The sequence below is a fragment of the Pelodiscus sinensis genome, chromosome 8 (assembly GCF_052426305.1).
Source record: "Pelodiscus sinensis isolate ZL-2025 chromosome 8, ASM5242630v1, whole genome shotgun sequence".
In the NCBI taxonomy this organism is placed as follows: Eukaryota; Metazoa; Chordata; order Testudines; family Trionychidae; genus Pelodiscus; species Pelodiscus sinensis.
Window position 1 is genome coordinate 57493559 of NC_143059.1, and position 24869 is coordinate 57518427.

The following is a 24869-nucleotide window of genomic DNA, read 5'->3' on the forward strand; positions in this document are numbered from 1 at the left end:
GAAGGAGCAACTATTGTGCATCTTTCACTGATAAAAAAGGGCTAACTTATAAGCTTTCTTTCTTTTATACAGAGTAAGACTGATGTATTTGGGGGTTTGGTTCCTTTTGGGGGGAGGCTATGTTCCTGGGTGCGATCAGTGGCCTTATAGCTGAGCCCTCCTAGAGCTCAGCTGGTTCATAGCTGAGCTGTGTTGCTCTGCAGGGGGGCAGTAATGCCAACTCTGCGCCTCGGCTGAAAAAGACCAGAGCTTCTGGCTCAGAAGTACACTGTAGTGGGGAGTCCCAGAGGACAGGAAGGCAGGCATCAGTGGCTTGATCAGCACACTGGGTGACAAACCCAAGGGGACTTCTGTGATCCAACCTGTCAACCCCATTCTTTGATTCTTCTAGTTAATAATACATTTAATGACACTATATGCAGTTAACATTTATTTCATGTTAAGAGTAGTTAACATCCATCAATCTTCCTAACAAGTATTGTTTAGATATTGAGCTAATTTCACCTTATAAACAAATGAGGCAGTTTTCTTCATCCTCTTTTGCAAATAGCATAGGAAGCTACAACTATGACAATATCAGGGTATAATAGGTACAGGGATGCAAAATCCCGATTGATCAATTAGCCATGTATGGGGCTGCTAGAGCTGCTCCCAACTTTCCCCCTCCATCCCTGCTCTCCCCCCTCCAGCCCTCTACACACAGAGTTACCCATTCACATCCCTAACAGGAGTAATAGAAAACATCAGTCTTAAACTGCAGGCCACCTCATTCTAAATTAAGTGCTGTAAAAACGGATACCTTAACGGAATGTGCAAGCTACCTAGAATTAGCGGCCGATAGCAATTTAGAATATTATACTATACATGGATTTTCACTCTGATGACCAAAAGCTATTCTCAAAAGTTAGAAAGCAGCCATTTAAAGAAGGAAGTCACTTAGAATTGCTGTTGAAAAGAAACACATTTTTCAGAACAGAATAGAACCAGTAAATGAGGTTATATTTATAACTAGTATAAAAAAACATAATGGCAAACAAACAAACAAAAAAAAAGATACAAGCATTAGTCAGAGGAGGGACTAGGGTTAAATCTACACTGTCACTTTACAGCGCTTTAACTTTCTGGCAAAGGGATGTGAAAACACCCCTCTCCCCAAGCACAAGTTACAGCATTGTAAAATGCCAATGTGAACTAGGCTACAGTACTAGGAGCCACACTCCTAGTGCTGTTAGCTACTCCCATGCCAAAACTTTCAGTTTAAAGTGCTGCACTTCAAACTTCCCTCTGTTCCAGCCTCACTCCCTTCAGCCCCATGATCCTTCCCGGTAGCCTGATCCTCTGCATCGTCCCATGCCCGGCATCCTCCTTCACCCCCCTTTGTACTCCTACATCCCTGTATCCCCAGTGTGTACACTGGCAGGGCAGCAGTGTTGGGCCTTGCAGCCCTGCCCGGGAGCAGTGCTGGGGTGAGGAGGGGACCGTGCCACTTCCCTGCCCAGCCCAGCTGTTTGGGGCTCACCCCTCACCCATAGGCTGCGGCAGCCAGAGGCCAGGGTTGCTCGCGGCTAGTTCTAGCCCGGCTGAGAGCAGCGGATTGCTGGGGAAGGGGCTCCCCCACCGCCAGACACATCCCGCAGGGAGCAGTGCAGCACAGCCCAGGCCCCGGCACCCCACGGAGGCAGCAGCAACTTGTGACCAGTTGCCCCAGATCTGCAGAGCCACTCCAGCCCTACCACCCCCTCCCAGAGCAGGGCCAGTAGCAGGGTTAGAGGAGGGTGTTAACCCCTTAGTTCCTGGGAGCTGCACACCCAGGCTGGGCAGGGGCAGCCCCAGGGACGAAGAGCCCAGTGTGGGGTCATGCTGCCCATTCTGCTTGCCAGGCTCCCGTGCCCCCGCTTGCCCTTCCAGCAGGAAGCCAGAGCTGGTTCTCCAGTCTGCAGCTGTATGGCAACTGCAAGGCTCCAGCTGCTGCAGAGGAAGGGGATGGGGGAAGGGACTGAGCTCCCGCCACATGTGCCACTGAAAAATCGGCTCACATGCCACTTACGGCACACGTGCCATAGGTTGCTGACCCCTGTTCTAGATTTTCAGATGATGGTGGCAGGCTTTGTATCTTTTCAGTATCGTCAGTTGGTTGCAACTAGAATTGTCTGAATTTTTCAGAATTTTGAATTTAACAACATTGATCAATAATTCAGTTGTGAATGGAAAACTTGCAAACGTTTGTGTTGATATTTTTGAACAGTTTTATAGATGACTGAACAGTTTTATAGATTATTAAACTTTTCTAGAACAAATAGCTCAGCAAAAAGGTTGAAAAAAAGCTAAAATTGAAAAAAAATAGCCGATTTCAAAAAAATTCTCATGTGAAAGTCAAGCAGCTGATTGTCTACAAAACTGTGGCTTCGTCGACACTGCAGGCTTTTTGCACAAAAACTGTTTTGCGCAAGAATTCCTGCGCAAAAAGTCTTGCACAAGAGCACGCCCACACTGCCATGTGCTTTTGCACAAGAGATGTGCTTTTGCACAAGAGCATCCATGGCAGTGTGGATGCTCTCTTGTGCAAGAAAGCTCCAATGGCCATTTTAGACGTTTAGCCTGTTGCCCGTCCACACTAGCCTTTTTTGCGCAAGAGCTCTTGCGCAAGAGAGCTTATTCCTCGTGGGGAGAGGAATAACTCTTACACAAGAAGCCCGCTGTTCCAATGCTTTACTGTAAATTTACTGGCACAAGAACACGCATGCCGTGTAGACGCTCCACAAGTTTTTGCACAAGAACATTCGTTCTTGCACAAGAAGCCTGCAGTGTAGACGTAGCCTGTATGCCAACACCACTAGGTATCTGAGTCCATTCCTCTCCCCAAGCCTACCCAGAGCATCTTAGACCATATCAAATAGTGTTGCTCCCTGTCGGAGATGATTTCCTGGGAAGAGCACACATTACTCTTTTTTAATGTTTAAAGCTAAAGGTTTGGCAACCTTTAGATGATTGAATTGCTATGTAACAGCTAGGCACATGTACAAAAGTCAGTAATACTAATAGTCAAATCATATCATCATATTAAAAATAGCTTCCCCTTTACCTTAGCCAGTGAATCCCCTACAAGATAAACAGCCTACATCTGCTGGTTACCTATTCCTTTGATTAAAAAGACTATCACCACAATGAATCAGTTCTGTGTAAAAAACCCCAAAACACGTGGGGCAAGATTTTCTGAAGTACCTAAATGACTTGGGAACAGAGTTCTATTGACATTCAATTGGATATAGACTATTAAGTCATTTAGGCACTTCTGTGATGACTAACATTTCATATTCTTTTCTGACAATGTAATATACAGGGCTGTCAAGTGATTAGCAAAATTCATCACAATAAACCAGTGTCAGACAATAATAAAACACTACTGAAATATTTTTGATGTTTTCTACATTGTGCTCTTTCAATAATTGAAGCAGAAGACTGTTTTTAATTACATGCTGCATACCCTCTTCCCCCAAGAGAGCTTCTGACAACCTCTGATGTGGTAATTATATGTACATTATATATAAGTACTAAAAAGCCAATATAAATGTATTCTAAAACAATGAGCATTTACCTGTTTGGCTGCTCTGTCTTTTACAAAGTTGGCAATTTTCTTTCTGGGTCCAAGAGGTATACCCATTTCCTTCAAGTCGTCAACTGTACACATCATCTGATGAAAAAAAAATAGATATAGCACTTCTTAGTGACATACAGAAAATATGGCTTAAAAATTAGCTCAGTAAACTCAAAATAGTGCAGCTTCAGATTTAAACAGAATTAAAGAAAGATCAAGCAGAGTACAGGATAAAAATAAATGTACATAACCAGAAGATTAAGCTACTTCACTGAAAGTGCTATGGAATCACATAATATTTACTCTTAATGCCATGTACAATTCAGGTTTCAATATTTAAAAAAAACCAAAACAAAAACAAAAAAAACTCTTCAGACTAAACTCTAAAGCAAAAAAGATGGTCAGGTTCCTGATGCCAACAGGAAATGTTAGTTATACCAGAGATTCCATATCAATTCTCTCCTTTTCAAATGTGTCGATATACTCCGAGACACTAAGCATTTCAAGAGCCTTCTGTAAGGTTGGAACTTCATGCTCCTCATCAGGACCGCAGGGCTCATCACCAGAAAGAGTAATTACGGGCGCCAAGGAGTTTGTATTCTCTATCATCTTAAAAGAAGATGAAAGCAGCACAATGAGATTGAAAAACAAAGCAAGGTGTTAAAAGAAAAATCTACAGAAAATATATATGCTTAACCATATTTTTTAAATATCAGTATCATCTGAGCATTGTTAATAATCCTAGCCTCAGGGCTTTAAAGAAAGCAAACAGCAACATCAAATCTTCTCCCAATAAGAATGGACTAAGCTTAAAACAGTTAAAGGGAGACTAAAAGTGACAATTGGGTTCCAGGAGTTCTGTAGTTCCATGGTTTACACTTCAAATACCCCCCTAAGGTTTAAAAACAAAAACACACCACACACACATACCTGCCCTCATAACTCTCACGCTGAAAACTTAAGTACACAGAGTCATCCTCTCACCTATTTATCATTTCCCACAAAGTTCTGCAAGCCAGTATTTTACCTCTTTTGTAGACAGCTTTCCCACACCTTTCCCACACCTTTCCTACTTGCTCAATACCACAGATTCTGGGACAGAGCCAATGTCTAGAACTTAGAATTTCTGGGTCGCAGACCCATGTTCAAATCTACAAGAAAGAATTGCCTCCACTGACCTTTAAGTTTATAAGGTGCAATAAACCTCAAGTATACAACCTACAAAAACACAAACTGACTATTTTTAGATTGCATTTTTGCCTTTAGTCAATTAAAATGTACAATCACGTCAGGTACTGATAAATTGGCAACAGTTCTGACAGTTTGAGAAATATCTCCAAAAAAACCACTAGAGTGAATCATTTCAAAATTCAGGGATGCAAGTAATACCTGCTTGTCACGAACACCCACATCATTCACAAGCCCATTAGTAGCAGAAGGAGCAGGCCCAGAGTTCCCTGAAGAAGTCAAGTCCTTCTGGTTGGATAATATGTCAAATAAAATTAAGGCACCTGAAGATATAAAGTAAATTGTTTTGAGTAAATATTTCAATTTTCTTGACGCAGAATCTTCACAAACAGGACTTCATAATGATGGCAGTGGCTGGAAATAGGATGAGAGAAGGTTAACTTCAATCATTTTACAGAAAAATTAAAAAACAAAAAGAAACAAGATATTTAGATACTACACCTAGACTGAAATGAGAATTCCTAGTACAATGGACTTGTACAAAGCTGGTTCACCTGAACAGCAATTATAACAGCCAACATCACCTTTACTCATTATCTCAGGCTTCCTAGAAGCAGGAATGGAGAAGCAGAGCCCAGACACGACAGCAAGGAATTCAAAGTTTCATAATAACCATCATGCAGGCATAGTATTATCCCATTTTACAACTGGGAAAAGCAGGCACAGAACTTAACTGACAAACCCATGGTTACATGTCAAGTTCTTTTTTTAAAACTAGACTCCAAATCTCTTCACATCCATCTATAATCTATAGATTATAATTAGGGCCTTACCAAATGTGAAAAATGTCATGGACCATGAAATCTGATGTCCCACCATGAACATCTGGTCTTTTCTGTGTTTTTACCCTGTACTAGAGAGTCACAGGAACTACCAGCATTTCTCAAATTAGAGGTCCTGACCCCAAGGGAGTTGGGGGAGAGAATCATAAGATTACTTGGGGGGGGGGGGGGGGGGGGGGAGATCATGATATTGCTACCCTTACTTCTGGGCCACCTTCGGAGCCGGGAGGCTGGAGAGGGTCAGTTATTGAATAGGCGTCCAGCTCTGAAGGTAGCAGAAGTAAGGGTGGCAGTATGATGCCATGCTACCCCTACTACTATATTGCTGCCTTCAGAGCTGAGTGATGGGGCCTTGGAAGCTGCTGACTGAGGGCACAGCACTACAAGTAGCAGCACGTCTGTAAAGCTGGCAATATCGTACCATTCCATCCTTACCTCTATATTGTTGCTTGTGGTATCTCTGCCTTCAGAACTGGGCTCCTGAACAGCTGACGCTCTCCATCTGCTCAGCTCTGAAGGCAGCTCCACCAAAAGCAGCTGGGCAGAAATAAGGGTAGCAGTACTACAAACCCCTCTACATTAAACTTGAGAAACTGCCCCTCCACCCATCTAACTCCTTTAGAATCAGGAACCCTTCAATTACAACACATAAAATTTCAGTTTTAAATAGCTAACATGTACAACTGTTAAAATCCTATGATCATGAAATTGACTAAAACGGACTATGAATTTGGTACAGTCCTACTCATTATACCTCTTAAGAAGAGAGTATTATTAACTGATTATATTTACATATTCCATTAGGAGCCAGCAACATTCTAGAAAAGCATCATCATCTAACAGATCAGCTTTCCCCATGCTTAAGTGCAGTATGTGTTGTCCTCTATCAAGGAATGCTATTTTGTCCCAGAAAGTAAACAGATATATTAGTAGATTACCTAAACTGTGCCCAGCAACAGAGACTCCTCCTTTAAAGTCTGGGTTGCGACTCATGAAAAGTGCATGTAGGCGATTCATCTCCATGCCTACTTTATCTACAATGTTCTGACAGTAGGTTGGGCTGTTGTAAAACAGTATATCAAGCAAGGTCTCGTTGGTGAAGTGACGCAGACGTCCAATGCTTGGCAAAGTGATTTTTTTAATATTCCTATGGTGCAAAAACATTAGATGGAGAATGGTTATTTTAAAGTCCATATTTCCATAATTTTGAAGGTATAACCATCAGAATACCATAACCATAGCAGTCAAGTTCTCCACAATCCTCAAACCAATATAAACTTTCTGGTCTTCTCACACATACATTAATGCTAATGCCTTCTCTTTAATTGTTAGTGTTCTTATTTCTATGTTATGGTACTAATATCTCTCCCTACCTTTGCTGAGGTTTCAGGGTAAACCTGTGGCATTATTTTATTATAGTTTTGCCCTATTGCCAAGCATGTGAGCATGGGAAGAAAAGATTGTGTCCTAGTCTACACCACTGTGGAACATCGATCTAAGTTATGCAACTTCAGCTACATAAATAACAAAGCTGAAGTTGACGTACTTAGATCTAATTTCTGTTTCCATGGCAGACACTCTCCCGTCAATTCCACCTATGTTTCTCATTCTGATTGAATACCTGAGCTGACGGGAGAGCACTGCTTATTGCTCTGGTACCTCTCCATACCAGCAGATCTAGCTCCTGGCAGCTCAAGGCAGGCTGAGGGGGAAAGAGGTGCCTGATAATGTCATCAGCCAGCAGCATCAGCTGTCAGAGGCCCATAATGGCCAGCTGGGCAGGCAGGAGTCAGGTGTATGCACCTGAATATATGGCAGTTTTATGGCTGGGGGCAATACCGGTTAACAAAACTCTCCGATTAACAGAGTGCTGGATAACAAGGCTTTCACTGTATTAACCTTTTTACTGCACTTAGCTGTAAAGAAGGATGAGTGAAATACCCATCATGCATAAATACATGGTAATTATTTTCCTTATCTTCCCTCCTATTAATGATTACTTAAGCAATCTTGTTAATCATCATTAGAGATGTTATACTGAAAAGACATGTTAGGAAAATATTTAATCTATTTTTAAGTATCTTTTAATGAAGTTAGCACCCGGAAATAAGCACCATGTGATCATCCCACTTGTCCTATCACCCACTGTTTAGAAACTTCTAAACCAAAACACAACAATAGAATGATTTCTCTGTAATCAGGCTATGTTTATCTACCTTACCTCTCCCATTCATTTTCCTAAACTTTATGAAGTATTGTATTATGACATGCATGACAGACATTGTGCATAGTAGTACTGTACTGTATACAGACCTGTCTACACCTGTCGCATCCCCATGCAGAGAGCTATGCCAGTGAACGGGTAGGAATTCAACTCTGCTCACTTTAAGTTCATCTAAAGACTTCTTAAAGTGAGTATGCAACAGTTTCAGAGACACGGTCCTAAAATCATCAACTTGGTGGAGGGAGCAAGGGGAAAAAGTGGAAATCAGATATTAATGTCAAATAAAACAAAGATGTAAGAACATAATTTCAAACATGTTTCTCAACTATACTGGGCATTTTTAAAGTCCTCTGCCAAATTAATCAATTATTTTTAAAAATTTACTGCATTTCACAAAAACTACTTATTTAAGTATAAGAAAAAACTCTCAGGAAATTATTAAATATCTAGTTCAAAGTTGTATTTGGTGTATCCTCAAATAAACCATATTTAATTTCATAACCAAATTTATTCTGGTGGGTGTTTATTAGAATATGGAATATAAATTTATTTAGTAAAACTTTTACCCTAAATGTACAAGTTGTTGTTAAGAGACTAATAGCAATAGCTAAAAATACCAATAACGATTTTGACTGAAAAAAATCAAGACTACTTTCCATGTTTGGCCCCTTTCTCAAAATAAGAAAATATCTGTGGTTCTTAAATTAACATTGTTCAAATAGCATTTCAAAAAGCAATACAAAAATTGTTTACACCACATTAAAGAATTCAATTAATGAAGAAAACTAAAAATCAAATGTAAATACTTAAGCATAAAGCTATGACAAAGACTTACCACATTCAACGATGCTTCTAAATCTTAAATCACACACAGGACCTATGCCATGAACCATGAACACTAAGTGGTCTATTTGGGACATCTCCCCTATAAAAAAAAAAAGCAAAAGAACAAGTAGTCTTAAGTACAGGTTGAAACTCTCTTAACCAGGACTGTATGATCCAGCAGCATCCGTGGTCTGGCAGAAGCCCAACGCAGAGGCTACAGGGTTGCCCAGAGCAGCAGTAGGAACCAGACTCTGCAGCAAGAACCCGGCATACAGAGGCAGCAGGGATGCACAGAACAGCACTGAGAGCCCAGTGCACGAAGGCAGCAGGGCTGCCAGGTGCTTCAGCCGGAGTCTGGTGTGCACACTGCTTGGCGCAGCAGTGGAAGCCCAGGGAGCAGAGGGCTGCCCAGCGTGGCATCAAGAGTTGGGCACGACAGCAGGAGCCCGGTGCACAAAGTAGCAGGATGCCTGGTAGGGCAGCAGGGGCTAAGAGGGCAACGGCTGGGCCAGGGCTGGAGGCAGGGGTTCTCAGATATGACCACCGCTGATCCAGTCCCTCAGCCAGGACTGGTCAAACCTGTATATGATTATGCTCACAGTGATGCAGTTTATTCATGTAATTTTATATAATAGACTTTTAGGGGTTTATGACAGGACTGTAATAATGTGTCTCAGGATACAACTTCACCTACAATTTTTTTTATAAGAAAATCCATTTCTTGCCAGCCAGCCAATTTTACTTAACTTTTCCTTTAACTTTTGAGTTTTTCTGTCTTCATTATTTGCTGCAATGCCAGGGTCATTCCACATGTAAGAGCAAAATACCTCAGAACCTTCCCTTCAACGTAAGTATAGATCAAGTTCTAAGTACATGCTTAAAATTGACTGATTACTATGTTTGGTCTTCTGTTCAAATGTGAAGAAAAAGCTGTTGTTCCAGCCAAAGCAATCTAACATTCATACAATTAGCACAACACTCCCATCAGCCATATTAAACTCTCACACTGTACACATATATCAGCAGAAAATTAAGCATTGTTAACTCTTCAAAAATTTTCAGAACTATTGAATGCAGTAATCTAGAAATCCTAGAGGCAGATTTAGGAACAGATTTAACTGTAAAAATTAGAACATAAGAACGGTAATACTGGGTCAGACCAACCGTCTAGCCCAGTATACTGTCTGCCGACAATGGCCAATACCAGATGCCCAAGAGGGAGTGAACAGAATAAGTAATCCTTACGTGTGTCACACAAATTGAACATTTATTTGTGAGCAAAGGGCAATCCTTTGACCCTTACAAAATCAAACAATGTTCCCCAATTATATTCAATGATGGTTGTACAGGTAACGCTTTCCTCTTGGTTGTAAGAATGACACTCTCCAGGAAACACTGTCCGCTTGACAAATACATTGAGGCAGAGAGCAATTGTTGTGCAAATCTTTGATCAATCTGATTTACAAATCACAGACTAAAAATAGGGACTCAGGAAGTCTCTCCTACTGCAGTCCACATGTGCTCTAAGTCACATACCATCGGGAATTTCATCAGGATCATCATCAACTCCACGCTTTACTACCCTTGGTCTTGTCTGACCATCTTGAGTGGTCCCCCATTCATCTGGTATTGCAGAAGGTTGAAACTGAACTATAACCTGAAAAGAAATATATTGTGTAACTTTAAACAAGGGAAACTCATTTTCTAGTCGGTTTACCTGAAAATTCTGGCCTTGAAATCTATGAAGGTCCTGTGTTTTAACATACCTCTTCTTATTCATTAGATGCATCTCTTGTGACTGACTAACATATTTCTGCTTTTAGCTATTACTGTTCCTATACTTTACTAGGTAAGAGGCTAGCCAACTGAACTACACTGAAACAAGACTTAAGTCTGAGGGGGGATATGATAGAGGTATATAAAATCATGAGTGGTGTGGAGAGGGCAGATAAAGAAAAGTTATTTATTAGTTCCCATAATAGAAGAACTAGAGGACACCAAATGAAATTAATGGGTAGCAGGTTTAAAACTAATAAAAGAAAGTTCTTCACAGAGCATGTAGTCAACCTGTGGAACTCCTTGCCAGAGGAGGCTGTGAAGGCTAGGACTATAACAGAGTTTAAAGAGAAGCTAGATAATTTCATGGAGGTTAGGTCCATAAAAGGCTATTAGCCAGGGGACAGAAGTGGTGTCCCTGGCCTCTGTTTGTCAGAGGCTGGAGAAGAATGGCAGGCAACAAATCGCTTGATCATTGTCTTCGGTCCACCCTCTCTGGGGCAACTGGTGCTGGCCACTGTCGGCAGAAAGGCTACTGGGCTAGATGGACCTTTGGTCTGACCCAGTACGGCCGTTCTTTTGTTCTAAGTAATGCTTGTTGGTTTGGGGAAAGTAACTAGACAAAATAATTTGTCATTATTAGCAGAAGGAAGTTGGCCTATTATTTGATTCAGGTTTGCACACTCGAAGTTTACTGACTTTGTGGTTACATTGCGAAATCTCTCTGGTTTTAGAAGACAGAATGATTTTCATTTAATTTCGTATTCCCCTACATGGCAGCAATTCCCAGAAGACCTTTCATACTTCTTCATCCCCATATTTGGTTAGCAGGTTAAATATTTTTCTTTCAGGAGAGACTTCTCACTAGAATTACTTAAAATAAACCAGTCTCAAAATAACATTCTGAGGCACTTTTTCACATGTGGCAAATATCTTAAGTCAGTTCAGAAACTTCAGATAATACAGAATATAGATACCTGCCTGCTCACTTGAATTTTCAGCAGAAAGCACGTTATACTTGCATTCTACAAGCTATATGGGACTGATGCAATTTAAGTAGGCATCATTCAGGTAGGCAGCATTCAAATCATTATAGGCTGTTTAATTCAATACTTATAATATGATATAAGTATTGAATTAAACAGCCTATAATGATTTGAATGCTGCCTAACTGAAGGGTTTACTAGCTGAAAAATCATATCTTGCTATACGCAGTGTTGTAGCTATGTTCCAGAATATTAGAGACACAAGATAGATGATGTAATATCTTTTATTGGGCCAACTTTTGTTGGTGAGAGACAAGCTTTCAAGTTTACACAGAGCTCTTACTCATGCTTGTATTATGCAGAAGCTCGAAGTACATGACCATAGTAGTCCCTTCTAGCCTTAAAATCTAATATATATTACTTTCCATGATACCACAATAGCCATGGTCAGCTGAGCTCACAACCGTTTTTTTAAACCAATTGGGATCTGCTGGCAGGTATTCATAGCAAAAGGCCTTTGACTTTAAAAAACTGTCCCACCTCCAAGTGGCCTAAGAACATTAAAGTGTATCAACTTTGTGATTACACTGCAAAATCTCTCTGGTTTTAGAAGAGAGGATGAGTTTCATTTCTGATAGGCTGTTGGGTAAGAAGAGTTTATACACTTTTAACGTACATATAACAGCAGCAGTGGATTAATTTTTAAAACTCCACATAACTCTAAGTTTGCATTCAAGTTATGCTTTAGTTTAATATAAAAATATACCCAAGTCCATGCTATATTGCAAAGAACAAACCAGACAGTTAGAATTACCTTAGGATTATGCATAACAATTGTTTCCCCATTTGGGAATTCAAGTCGCCGGTGCCATTGATTTGTAGTTACAGCTTTTTTATATTCTGCCTGCAACAACAGACAAACTTATGTAAAACAGTTTTTAAACTAACTATATGTAATATGCCGAGTCAAAAGTTAGGGCTTGTCTACATGATGCACTAGATCACTCCAGCTGGGGTGTATATTGTCATGAGCACTACTGTGTCACACAAGAACTAGTTGTATAAACCCTTCTGGCATGTACTGAAAGTTCTTTAGAATAAGGTGATGCAACGCTGTTACAAACAGCACTACAGGCAGTCCCCGACTTACGTGGATCCGACTTACGTCGGATCCCTAGATACGAACGGGGTGAGGCAACTCCCGCACATGCGCAGCAGCATTCCCGGGGCTCGCTCACCTGGGTCCTAGGATCCTCCTCCTCCTCGGGCCGGCTCCGACTGGGGTCCCGCAGAGCTGCCGGGCAGAGGAAAAGTGCCTCCCCACGCCCGCTACCCCCTCACCCCCCTGCCAGCAACAGGCTGCCCCCTCCCCTGAGCAACAGGCTGCCGAACAGCAGACAAAAGCAGCCTCTCTGCCCCTCCTCCCCTCTATACATGCCGGGCTCCCGGAGCGCAGCAGCGTCCCCAGGGCTCGCTCACCTGGGTACTAGAATCCACCTCCTCCTCCTCTTCGGCCGGCTCCAACTGGCCTCTGCCTGCAGCAGCTGGCCACAGGGACAGGGATCCCGCAGAGCTGCCGGGCAGAGGAAAAGTGCCTCCCCACGCCCGCTGCCCCCCCCCCCCCCCCCGCGGCCTCGCATCCTGCACGCCTCCTCCCTCACCCCCTGCCAGCAACAGGCTGCCCCCTCCCCTGAGCAACAGGCTGCCGAACAGCAGACAAAAGCAGCCTCTTTGCCCCTCCTCCCCCTATACATGCTGGGCTCCCTGGGCAAACAAAGACTCCACCAAAACAAACAAAGTGCTGGCCTCATTGGGTTAGCAAAAAAAGGACCCTCCTCCTAGAACCCTGGGTGGTGTGTGGAAATAAAGCTATTAGCTCAAAGCATGGTGCAGAGCTGTTTGGTATTTGATGAGTTACTCCTTTAGTCCTGAGTTTGTCACAGGGACAGAAATAGATGTGAAATCTTCTGAACAGGGGAACAGACAGCAAAACAAACATTAGAGGGGAGTTAACCTTTCCCTATGCTATCCAAAACTAAAAAAAAATGTTTGGCTAGAGTTTCCCCTACAATATGTACCAGTTCCGACTTACATACAAATTCAACTTAAGAACAAACCTACAGTCCCTATCTTGTACGTAACCCGGGGACTGCCTGTATGTCAATGTGCTCTAGGAAACTTTTAGTGCAGATAAGCTGGTACACCATCCGAATTTACAATCCAGCTGATGTGCATTAATGCAATATTTCTCAATGACCAGTGTGTGGAACAGTGCCAGTCCCTGAGATCACCCTGACACAGTTTAGGAAAGCAGAACGTGGTCTCTGATACCAAAAAAGTTGAGAAGCACTACACTAGTGAACCAGATTGACAAAGTTTAGACCGTGTTAAGACATGACTCGCATTATTTTATTTACAGTAAAGAAAATCATAGGGATATACAACATTATAATGTGACTCAATTTGAAATATGGAAACTGCATGAATATATTTTAGACTATATTTTAGGAAACACTAGTTTAGCCCCTTTCCTGAATACAATTTCAACCAGGCATGTAAAAGTTTTTCTAGAAAAGAAATAATAAGTCAGAATTGTTAAGTTCGTAATTATGTTTACTTGAAATACCAACCTCTAGCTTCTCACTGAAATCCTCAGTATAAGGAATAAATCTGCTGTCTTTATCTCCCTTATAAAACCATGTACATCGCCTAACTTCAGATGGCTCTTCTTCCCAATATACAGCTTTTCGTAGTCTGTCATACAAGTAAATATCATAGCGTCCCCCATCAGTGCTCAAAACCACGCTCTCAGGATCAGGCTGGACTAGAATACAAAATTCATGCTTTGTTACAACAGTATTGTGTATTTTTTTAAACTATGTGTGAGATTAGCATCCTGACTCTCATTAACCAATTAAAACAGTAAGTCTTTGATGTTTTGAACTCAGTTCAAAACTCCTACTTTTACCACTCTCTTTATAATGTATGTACTTTCTACACTTTTGAAAATGTTTTCACTCCATCTAACAGCTTAGAGGTACTTAGTTTTTCTGTTGAACAAAAGATGTTACCAAAACACTTGTGGAGAAAGACCTGTTCGGACATACTGTGGTGTGCCACTTTCCCCAGTTGCTCCACTTCGTTCCATTATGAAATTCAATAGGCTGAGAGCAGAGTAAAATATGTTACTATCCTGCCCTATGAAGTGAAGTGCCTTGAAGACAAGGACCCTAATTCGTTTCAGATGCCTGATAGTACCCGGAAGTAAATGGAGTCTGAAAAAGGACAACACAAGTACCACGTGATGGACAATACAGGAAAATGAAAAGAAGCCACAAAAGGAAGGAGGGCAAACGGGAGGGGGAAGAGGAATAACATGAAAAGCTGAAGTCTTCAGAACAGCAATGAACAGGCAAGTTTCTCAATCAGTCAAGTAGTTGCTAGACATTTTCTCTATGTGTTGTTCACTGTGTAAATACTAATTATGTATCCACCTCTCAGATTCAATTGCCTTTTTAGTGTAGGGTGTAACAAAATTGACAGCTGAAAGTTTACTCTCACTGCTTGATTATGTGCAGCAGATCTCACTCCTCCATAGTTGTATTTGCAGAAACAGCACTCTTACGCCATTTTAATCTATACCCACACACATCTAGAAACAGCTAATAACTTCCATTCTTTCATTAATGAAGATCTTGATATCTTGGCCTTTACAGGATAAGTAAACGCATTTAAAATCACACCCTTCTAACACTGTTACTTACTAATTAAAAGGTCTTTAGCGCCAGTGAACTGTTTTGTCATATTTGCCATTATACATTTGTTTTTCCTCAGATCACTGAATGTAAGTTATAAACTTGACCAATTTCTTACCTCCAATTACTAGCAAAAATAAATTAGAGAGAAGTGTCTGTCAAAGCAGATAGCGTTAAGTTAGAACAACCATCTATTTTCTGAAAGACCAATACACTATTCTACCATCTTTAACCCAAAAAACTGAAATTTTGCCTTTCATCATCATTCTAGTGTATAGGCAGACCTAAGAATAAATATAGGTCATACAATCAAAGAAATTGCAGCATAGCAAGTTTATTATTTACAAATTAGACATGTTAATATCAATAGTAATGATGCCAAGTAGCAGACATCCAACTAAATCTCTGAGATTAGTAAAAATAGATTGGCTTCAACTTTATCTTCTCAACACCCATTATTCTCACAGCATTTCGTCTTCCTTATCTTCATAATAAACTCTAATATTTTCTCATTTATATAATAGACTTCTATAGAATAGATTTTCTCATTTAAAGTGAGCAGCCACAATATACAAATAAGATGTAAAACAGTTTCATTACTTACCAGAATTATAAACTTCCTCTAGTTTTACAGAATCTAGTACACTGAATGGCATCCATATCTGCTTGGTTTCCACCTCTTTGCAGTAAAACCAGTGAGGCTGAACTGGCTCATATTGGTTCTGAAGCAAAACAGGTGGTGTCTGTAGCAGTGGACCTGCAGGTCTGGAGGCTTGCAGTGGTTGTGATGGCGATGATAATGCTGGCTGTGAATGAGGAAACTGAAAATACACAAGCTTTATTACATATGATCCAAGTAGCTCAAATTATGATTATGGTATATAGTTTATATCTACTGTAGGAGTTTATTCTCACTCCTCATTCCTACATGCTCTCCTCTTTCCAAAAACTATATTTTAGGCCAAAAGCACAAGAGGACAGAAGTCTTAAAGAATCTGAAAAAGTCCTATTTTGTGCATTAGAAAACACTAATTTAGCCCCTTTCTTGAATACAGTTTCAACCAGGCACATCAAAGCTTTTCTAGAAGAAGATAATAGCTCAGAATTATTATGTTAAGCAACTTTTTTATGCAGGAGCTTCACCTGATTATGTTTTAAAAATCCATGTTGTTTCAAGCTGAAGAGCTGATATTTTTCTCTCCTCATAGTAATCAATTCAAATTGCTGACATTTCAACCTCATGTGAGAAAAGGTAGCAAAATCAAGCACCCAAAGAGTCAAGATATTTCAGATTCCAAAAGTTATGTTTTTTCAGGGATCATTAACTTGGCAATGTTACACACACTCAGACATATACCTTTCTATTCCTCTTTCCCTAGTAAGCAACAGAGGCAGGAACATTTATGTAAGAAAATATAATTAATCTAATATTTTCTCTTTAAAACTGAAATCATTTTGATAACAGCTTGCCCTCCAAACAAAACCATTTTTTAAAAGCTATCTTGAAAATCATAAGAGCTGTAAACTAATTTTTTTCAACCCTATGAAACCCTGGAATTCAAGATTTTATTTGTTACAGAGTCTTGCTGCTAAAATCATGTGGCTTTGAAGATGTCAGTTAGCGTACCAGTATACTTTCCCAAAGCACTGGTCCAAGATTAATGAAGATGTTTTGATAACAGATGTCAAAAACAACTCAAGATTCTCTTAGTTTTGTTTTCATTACATTTTTCCCTAACCATCATCTTAATTTTCCTGTTTTATTTCTGCTTAATGTTACCCTTTTAAAAAAAGTGTAACATTAAGCAGAAATAAAATGAGAAAACTAAGATGATGGTTAGGGAAAAATGTAATGAAAACAAAACTATCTGAAATAATTCTATATTAACACCAAGAAATCAAAGGTCATTTGCATACCGGTGACAATGATCCTGGAGGTGTCTGATATACGTGAACAGGTGGCACAGAGGGCGGTGGTTGGACATACTGGCTTGGCGTCTGACTCTGCTGCAGCTGTGGTGGAGTTAGGTAAGGATTAGCTCTACTGCTTATGGTAGTATGGCGATATGGGTTATATCCTTGCTGAGATGTTCCATGGGGAGGAGTAGCAAAGTTTGCAGGTGGGGGACAACTATCTGGAGGAGTCTGATAAGCACTGATTCCAACCAGAGAAGTAGGTGGGGCATTATAAGATGATTGTGATTTCGGAACATTTGCTGAAAAAACATTCTGCCCCTCTTGTGATCCAGGCAGAAGCGGGAGAGAAGTTGGAGTCTTGGAGAAGGCTGATGGCCCAACAGGTGGTGTCACTGTAGTTAAGGGTGGCTGCCCAATGCTTCCAAATGGATCACTGCTACTAGGTACTTGGGAGAAATAGCTAAAAGTCTGTGGTGGGCTAGGACCAACAGAAGTCTGACCCAAGAAGCTGTCCTCTTCTCCAACATCTGTGGAATCATCTGTAGTGAAACATACAGCAATGTTAATAGAGTAGTTCTAATAAACTTTTATCATTTGCTCTGTAGACAGAAATTATTTCCAAACTTCTACTTAAGTGCTTTGGCAGAATTTAAGGATCATATTCATGAAGATTAAACATGGTACACACTAGAAGGTAATAAGTACCAAAAAATATGAATAATTTTATAGTCGATTTTAGAAACACAAAGACAAAACAATTTGAGTTAATTAAAAATCCTAGATGTTTAGCCTTAGATTTCAATTCCTCTAATTTACAATGTGTTTATCACACCAAACCAGGCACATTTGCACAATACAAAAATTAATTTTAATCATGTAGTAAATAAATGACATTGTAAGAACTTCACACCCTTTTATATTTCTCCACCTGCAAAAAGAGGAACCTTTCAACTAATTGCATCTTCTGAGAAAAAAGGCAATATAAACCAATGTGTAAGGAAGAAGCAAGTTCCAGGTACATGAACATTTTAGAGCACCTTGGCCAAAGCACTCCCTACCCTCTCCATAAGTCAACACCATAGATTTGAGAAAACTTTAAACAATTAGTGCCATGGTTGGCTCTAATCATATTTAGATCCAGATCAAATATGGACAAGAACGACGATCATACTGACAGCTGTTTGCAACCTCTAACACAATTCTATATGAAGCCAAGAAAGATCATACAATAGAGCACTGACGGAATGGAGAGTAGTCTACTGATAACCCAAAGAGGAAGAAAACTGGTTCTCACAGGTAGCTGCCCTAATAATGTTTTTAAATACTATGTGCAATCTGCAAACACTAATAATTGTTATCACTAAGGGCTCATCTAGACTATACTAAAGTGTCGGAAGGGGATATGCAAATTCTGCGGGAACTTGCGTATCTTCTTCCAATCTCATTTTCGAAAGCAGAGCTTTCAAAAGTGAAAGTAGTCAAGACGCTTTTTTTCGGCAACCTCCCCCCTTTTTCGAAAAGCTGCTTTCGAAAGTGAGATCCGAAGAAGATATGCAAATTCCTGCAGAATTTACATATCCCCTTTTGACACTTTAGCATAGTGAAGATGAGCCCTAAGCTAGGCTATAATGAAACAAGTTTCTTCCCTTTATAATGGTATGTATTGCGGTTCCAGGCTTCTCCCTCTGCAATTGTGAGTTTCCTCTCACCTTTGTCTATTATACAGGTTGAACCTCTCTAGTCTGGCACTCTCTGGTACAACATGATTTTAGTTAGCCGGATGTCCACTTATCATGCATGTGGCCAATTTTCCTGCAGTCCCTTAAAGTTTGTTAACCACCACCAATCCTGGCTCAGTATTCTGTGCTGTTATTTAGCTCTAATTTACCCCTAAATGTCTTCTAAGAGCCCAGTAAGCAGAGGAAGTGTTGGTAACGCTGCTACATAATACTGACATCCCATGATCTGGCAAATTCTCTGGTTTAGGACCAGTCAGGTCCCAAGGGTGCTGGATTAGAGAATTTCAACCTGTATTATTCACTTCCAAAATGGAATTTAAAAATCAGCCTAGTATGTGAACCATTATGTGGCAAAGGTCAAACTGCATTATTAATTAAGGCCTGGAGCACGAGGTTCTGCTTCTATACCACAGGTTGAACTTCTCTAGCTGACACCCTCATGACCTGACCAGTGCCGAACCAGAAAAATTGTTGAAATGTGGTAAGTCAATATTGTCTAGCAGCATTACCAACACTGCCACTGTTTAGAAGACATTTAGGGATAAATTAGAGCTAAACCGCAGCACAGAATACTGAGAACCAGGACAGGTGGATGTAAACAAACTTTAAGGGAACATGGGAAACTTGGCTATACCAATGATAAGTGGACATCTGGCTAACTAAAATCATGACAGACCACAGATATTGCCCAGAGAGTGCAGACTAAAGAGGTTCAACCTATACACTCAAGCCATAAAACAATGCCCACTTATGCCAAATGAAGTCTACCCAAAAATCCAGGCTCTTAATTATTAAAACTAACCACAACGTTTGGCATTATTAAATCTCAATGAAAAAAGTAGTGCAGGGCACCGTCAGGTATGTATTTCTATCATTTCCATCTCCTTTTTCTCTGTTTTTCATCTCTTATGCCTGAATTTGTACATTTGTTTCCTTTGTGATATTTTAAGCAAATAAGTGAACTTAAACTCAATTCACAGTAAGTTTCCCCAATAACTAGTGCAAACGAGAAGTTGCACTTGTAATTGCATGGCACTTCACAAGCATTGTTAATGAAGCACCACATTTCAATTTCCAATCCAGAGAAAAGGAACCAGGAACTCAAATATGACTACCAAGATAAGAACTATTTATGTGTTACCTGTAGACGTGTAACTTTGTTTTTGAAAACTCCCATGACTGCTACCTTTTTGATCTCAGTTATATTTTAACTTGTTTTTACATTTAAAATATAAACTATTATGAACTATAATAATTACAGATACTGGAGATAGGGATGTAAGAGGCAGCAGGGAGGAAGAGGGAGAGAAGAGAGTGCTGGAGAGAGCTGACTTAAAAGCCGGTTCCCCCCAGCTCCAGCTCTGTGGGAAGGGGTAGGGATGCCGTGACAGCCAACTTTGAAATATACAAGAGTCCGGGCTGGGGCTCTTGTATATTTCAAAGCTGAAACGTCCCCTACTGACTCCAGGCAATCACGCGGGGGCTTCCCCTTTGAAATGTACAAGAGCCACAGCTGGGGACACTTGTACATTTAAAAGTTGGAACGCCCAGTGCGGGTTCTTGTGCATTTCAAAGCAGAAGCGCCTGCATGGAGCCCAGGGTCAGCAGGACTGCCCACTGGCACCAGGCTCCACGCTGCGTTCCAAGCTGGGGCTCTTGTACATTTCAAAGTTATCAACTAATTGAATAGTCGATGAAAATCCATTGACTATTCAATTAATCAATCAAGATTTAACATCCTTCATTGGAGTAAAGACATTTACAACTTTTTATAAAACATCTATATTTAAAACACCTAACTATTATTCCTTGCAAACAATGCTGTATACTAGAGCTAAGACAGGAAAAAGGTTCCTGATGGAATTTTGTTGTTGTTGTTGATGTTTATGTTTAAAAACAAAAACAAAAAGTGGCTTTCATTTAGCTTTACTAAATTGGAGCATAAAAACAGAAAGACATTTTGCATAATTAATATTAAAAGGAAAAAAGGCCTGACCACTCATGCAATTTTGTTCACATATTTTATATGAACTATATTGTGTATTAATTACTTTTTCCTTTCCTTTTTCAGTACTTATTTAACTAGAGCCATGGCAACAGCCCCAACCAAAGCCATTTGCTCACCAATTATCAAAAGACCTAAGACCCCATCTAGAGAACCTGTTGAACTCATTCGTCTCTTGGCCATCTCTGGATTAAAGAATCTCAGACAAGAGCCTTCAGCAAAATTCCTATTTATAAACTAATTGAGTTCATAAGATCAGAGAATGCTAGAACTGGAAGGGACCTTGAGAGGCCATCAAGTCCAATCATTCCTAGCATCTTAGACATTTGCTCTAAACTACTCTTAAAAATCTCCCTTACCAATTTATTCCAGTGATTAACCACTCTAACAATTAGGAAACTTAAGCTGAGTGCTACTTCTCCTATCCTCAGAGGTTAAGTAGAATGATTTTTCTCCCTTCTCCTAGAAACACCCTTTTAGGTACCTGAAAGCTATGATGTCCCCTCTCTACCATACTAAACAAACCCAAGTCTTTCAATTTTCCCCATAAGTCTAGACCTTGAATCATTTGTGTTGCTCTTCTCTGGACCTCCTCTGATTTCTCCACATCTTTCCTGCCAGCAAAAATGGTTTGCATAACTGGTCATTCACAAGATTCTAGTGTATAGTAGGGATGTGAACAGGTAACTGCTACGGGTGAAGGGCTGTTCCAGACCAGGTGGGGCAGGGGCCAGGAGCCCCAGGCAGGGTTAGGAGGCCCAGGCAGGGTTAGGAGCTCCAGGGGCTGGAGCAGTTCCCCATCTGGGATCCCACTTAACCAGTTAACTGTTTAAATGCAATTATACATTTCTACTGTGTAGCCTTTCCTCACAAATTCGTACAATACAACACAATTGCAAACTTTTGAGGATGTGATAGATTTGAGAGAATATGTTACTTCTAGGATTAGCTGTCAATTCACTTATTGCAATTCCAGTAATTGCTTACCATCAATAACAACCTAGAATGTTTAGGATGACAAGCATTACCTCTCTCAGGTAACTTGCTGTGAACTTGGCAAGCTGTTCTGTGTAAGTGGGTCCCTATAATATCAACAGGGCTATGCATAGTTCAAGGTCCAAGTTGACGGGCAGTAATACTGCATCCATCAGTTCCCATGGTACAGCATGCAGAAGTCAGAAACGCTTCCCAGTAGCTCCTTGCTTAGCCAGCCAGAATTAATTCCAATCTGATAGCGTGTTCCTGACCAACTTTTAGAGCAAAATACGAATTACATTTTTTATCAAGTTTGTAGGATTGGAAACATGTTATCAGTTAAATTCTTGGATGGCTAGCTTTGAAAATCATAATCTTTTAGGAAAAGTGCTTCAGCCTGTACTCCACCTGTAATTTTACTTGAACGACTTGGGTCTCAAAACTTGCTGGTGCTTCAAGGAAAAATGTTGTGTAGCTGTACTGAAGTTGATAAGTATTGCACAGATGAAAGGGCCTGGCCAGATGTATGCAATTGGTTTATCAGGGCCTTAGAATTTTGTGTATCCTTGATTTGTTCACACAACTCCTTATAATGAGAGAGAGTGGATTCCTTCAATATAAACATTGTATTAAAGCTAATGTTATAACTGTGTTAATACACAGGTTAATAAAAGAGTCTGTACTTCTGGGTAGTACAAAATTGGTTTGAAAGTGATAAAATACATATTAGGGATGAAAAAAATCCCATTTCATCAGCTAACAGGTTAAATGCTAGGTTTAGCTAGTTAACTGATTAAGTGAGATCCTGGGCAGGTAACCGCTCCTGTCTTGCTGCCTCTGCATCTAACTATTCAGGTACTTCACTCAGAGGATTATATTAAGAGTAACTTATGGAAAGCAAATAAAGCAATGAGTGAAGATTGTTCCTAAATAATTGAGAATTTAGGATGAATTGTATTTTCTAAGGGACAATTATCAGGGAAGTTACTTTCCTGACTTAGTTTCTCTTCAACAAAAAGAGAGGGTGCTAGGTTATCTGTTAAAGTATGCCCAAACCTGCCACATACATAAATTCTTCTAAAATAAATCTAGAACAAACCCCTCTTTCATAGAGAGTGGGGTTTCGTTCATAGTGCCTGAACATATGTTATTAACTTTAATACATTAATAGATCTAGTGACCTATAGTATTGTTGGAGCTTAACTTTCTAACCTAAGTACTGTACACTTAAATTCAATCACAACACTACATGAATTTAATTTTAAAATATTGATTTCTTGGGTATTTTCTAAAGAAAATAATGAGTTTTGAAGCAGATCCATGCACTACTTGCCACTTTTGGCAACGAAAGTTCATACATACAATATTTTAAATATATTATACAGGCAGTCCCCGGGTTATGTACAAGATAGGGACTATAGGTTTGTTCTTAAGTTGAATTTGTATGTAAGTCGGAACTGGCTCCAGATTCAGCTGCTGCTGCTGAAACTGACCAGAGGCTGACTACAGAAATCTGGAGGCAGAATTGCTCTGTCCCCAGCTTCCTGGAATCAGCCACTGATCAGTTTCAACAGCAGCTGAATCTCGAGCCTGGGACAGAACAGCTGGGCTGCCAGGTAGGTCCCTGCAGGACCAACCCGGCACCACCCCAGCTGCTCTACCTCAGGGTCCACAACAAAAGCCTGGTCTGCTGGGGGGGGGGCACTAGCTGCGCCCCCCTCCCAGCAGACCAGGAACACAGCGAGCAAAGCCGCAGCGGCGGCGGGGTGCCGCACCTCTGAGGCTTTGCTCTGGCTTTGCCAGAGCAAAGCCTCAGAGGCGCGGGACCCCTCTGTCTCCCCGGCTTTGCTCCGGGTGTCCCTAGTCTGCTAGAGACGGTCCCCAGCAGACCAGGGGCACCCGGAGCAGCTTTTCTCGGCCCGGAGGTCGAGGTGGCGGGACCGCTGCGCTCTGGGCGGTCCCGCTGCCTGCGAGCTCCGGGGCGAGAAAGCCCCGTTCGTAAGTGCGGATCTGACGTAAGTCGGATCCACGTAACTCGGGGACTGCCTGTATACACTGTTGGTCTCTAAGGTGCCACAGGACTACTTATTCTTTTAAAAATTACAGACTAACATGTCAACCTCGCTGATAATTTTATACACTACTGAAGTTATTTGAATGCAAGTTTTAAAAAAAATCAAATAAATGCACTAAGATAACTTAATTGTACATATATTTGTCTGGGAATACTGCTAGTAATATATGACTCTTGTGCAGTTAAGTTTTTGAGGAAATTAAGCTGCACATGCTGAGTGTGTTATTTTACTGGTGCTTAGCTTATTTCTCAACTGATTAAACTCACACTTGTGGAGAAAAGGAAGATATGGGACAACTGCATGAGGACTATTTATTGCGCCAAGCTGGAACTTTTAAAGTAAAAACATTAGCTATTCTTGAGCATGAAAGTACCCAAATAATTTGTAATAGCTGAAACAAACACTATTATTTCTCAAGTAGGTAACTGAAAAAGGGGCAAAAATGTTTTTCCCCCTCAGTACCCTCCCAAAGCTACAGCAAAATTACACACATTTCATGGATGAGTCCATTTCAGCCCAAAGATAACTTTCCCCTACTGTTGTTTAAGAAACTGACAAAAGAGGTTTGAAATGAAAGCTAGCTCTGTTACACCAATTAGAAAAGCCCACTATAAGAAGGAGATTCAAGTCAAACTACAACTCAGTTCACACCAATGAAAGTTTTCTTTGAGCAGGTATGAAATACAGTGATTGAAACCTACATTCTTGCTGCTCCTCAGGCAAAAGTAGGGGACACAGTTCCAGGAAGAGGGGAACGAATAGGACATACAGTTCTAAGAACTAACACCAGAGAGAAGCTTGAAGCACAAAAGGAGAAATGTTGTCTCCGCTCTGACCACATATGAACCAGTGAAATTTACCCTCAGTTCAAGATCATCCAGCAAGGCTTCCAGATTAGAATTGATGTAATCAGTGGGAGACCCCTTCAATCAAGCTACACACTTGGTATTTAATTTTTGCTCCTGGT

The 24869-nt window shown here is 40.5% G+C and overlaps 1 protein-coding gene across 1 annotated transcript in view; it reads right to left on the minus strand.

Moving 5' to 3' along the window:
* The window catches only part of SEC23IP (SEC23 interacting protein), a 46264-nt gene that overhangs the window by 20342 nt on the left and 1053 nt on the right, over positions 1-24869 (minus strand). Inside the window, exons 2-12 of the mRNA XM_075935356.2 lie at positions 17109-17647; positions 15796-16012; positions 14067-14260; positions 12251-12340; positions 10211-10331; positions 8685-8774; positions 7939-8080; positions 6564-6772; positions 4985-5106; positions 4034-4204; positions 3596-3691 (exon numbers count right to left, since the gene is read on the minus strand). Coding sequence (XP_075791471.2) covers positions 3596-3691; positions 4034-4204; positions 4985-5106; positions 6564-6772; positions 7939-8080; positions 8685-8774; positions 10211-10331; positions 12251-12340; positions 14067-14260; positions 15796-16012; positions 17109-17647 — 1991 coding nt within the window. The remainder of the gene's footprint in view (positions 1-3595; positions 3692-4033; positions 4205-4984; positions 5107-6563; positions 6773-7938; positions 8081-8684; positions 8775-10210; positions 10332-12250; positions 12341-14066; positions 14261-15795; positions 16013-17108; positions 17648-24869) is intronic.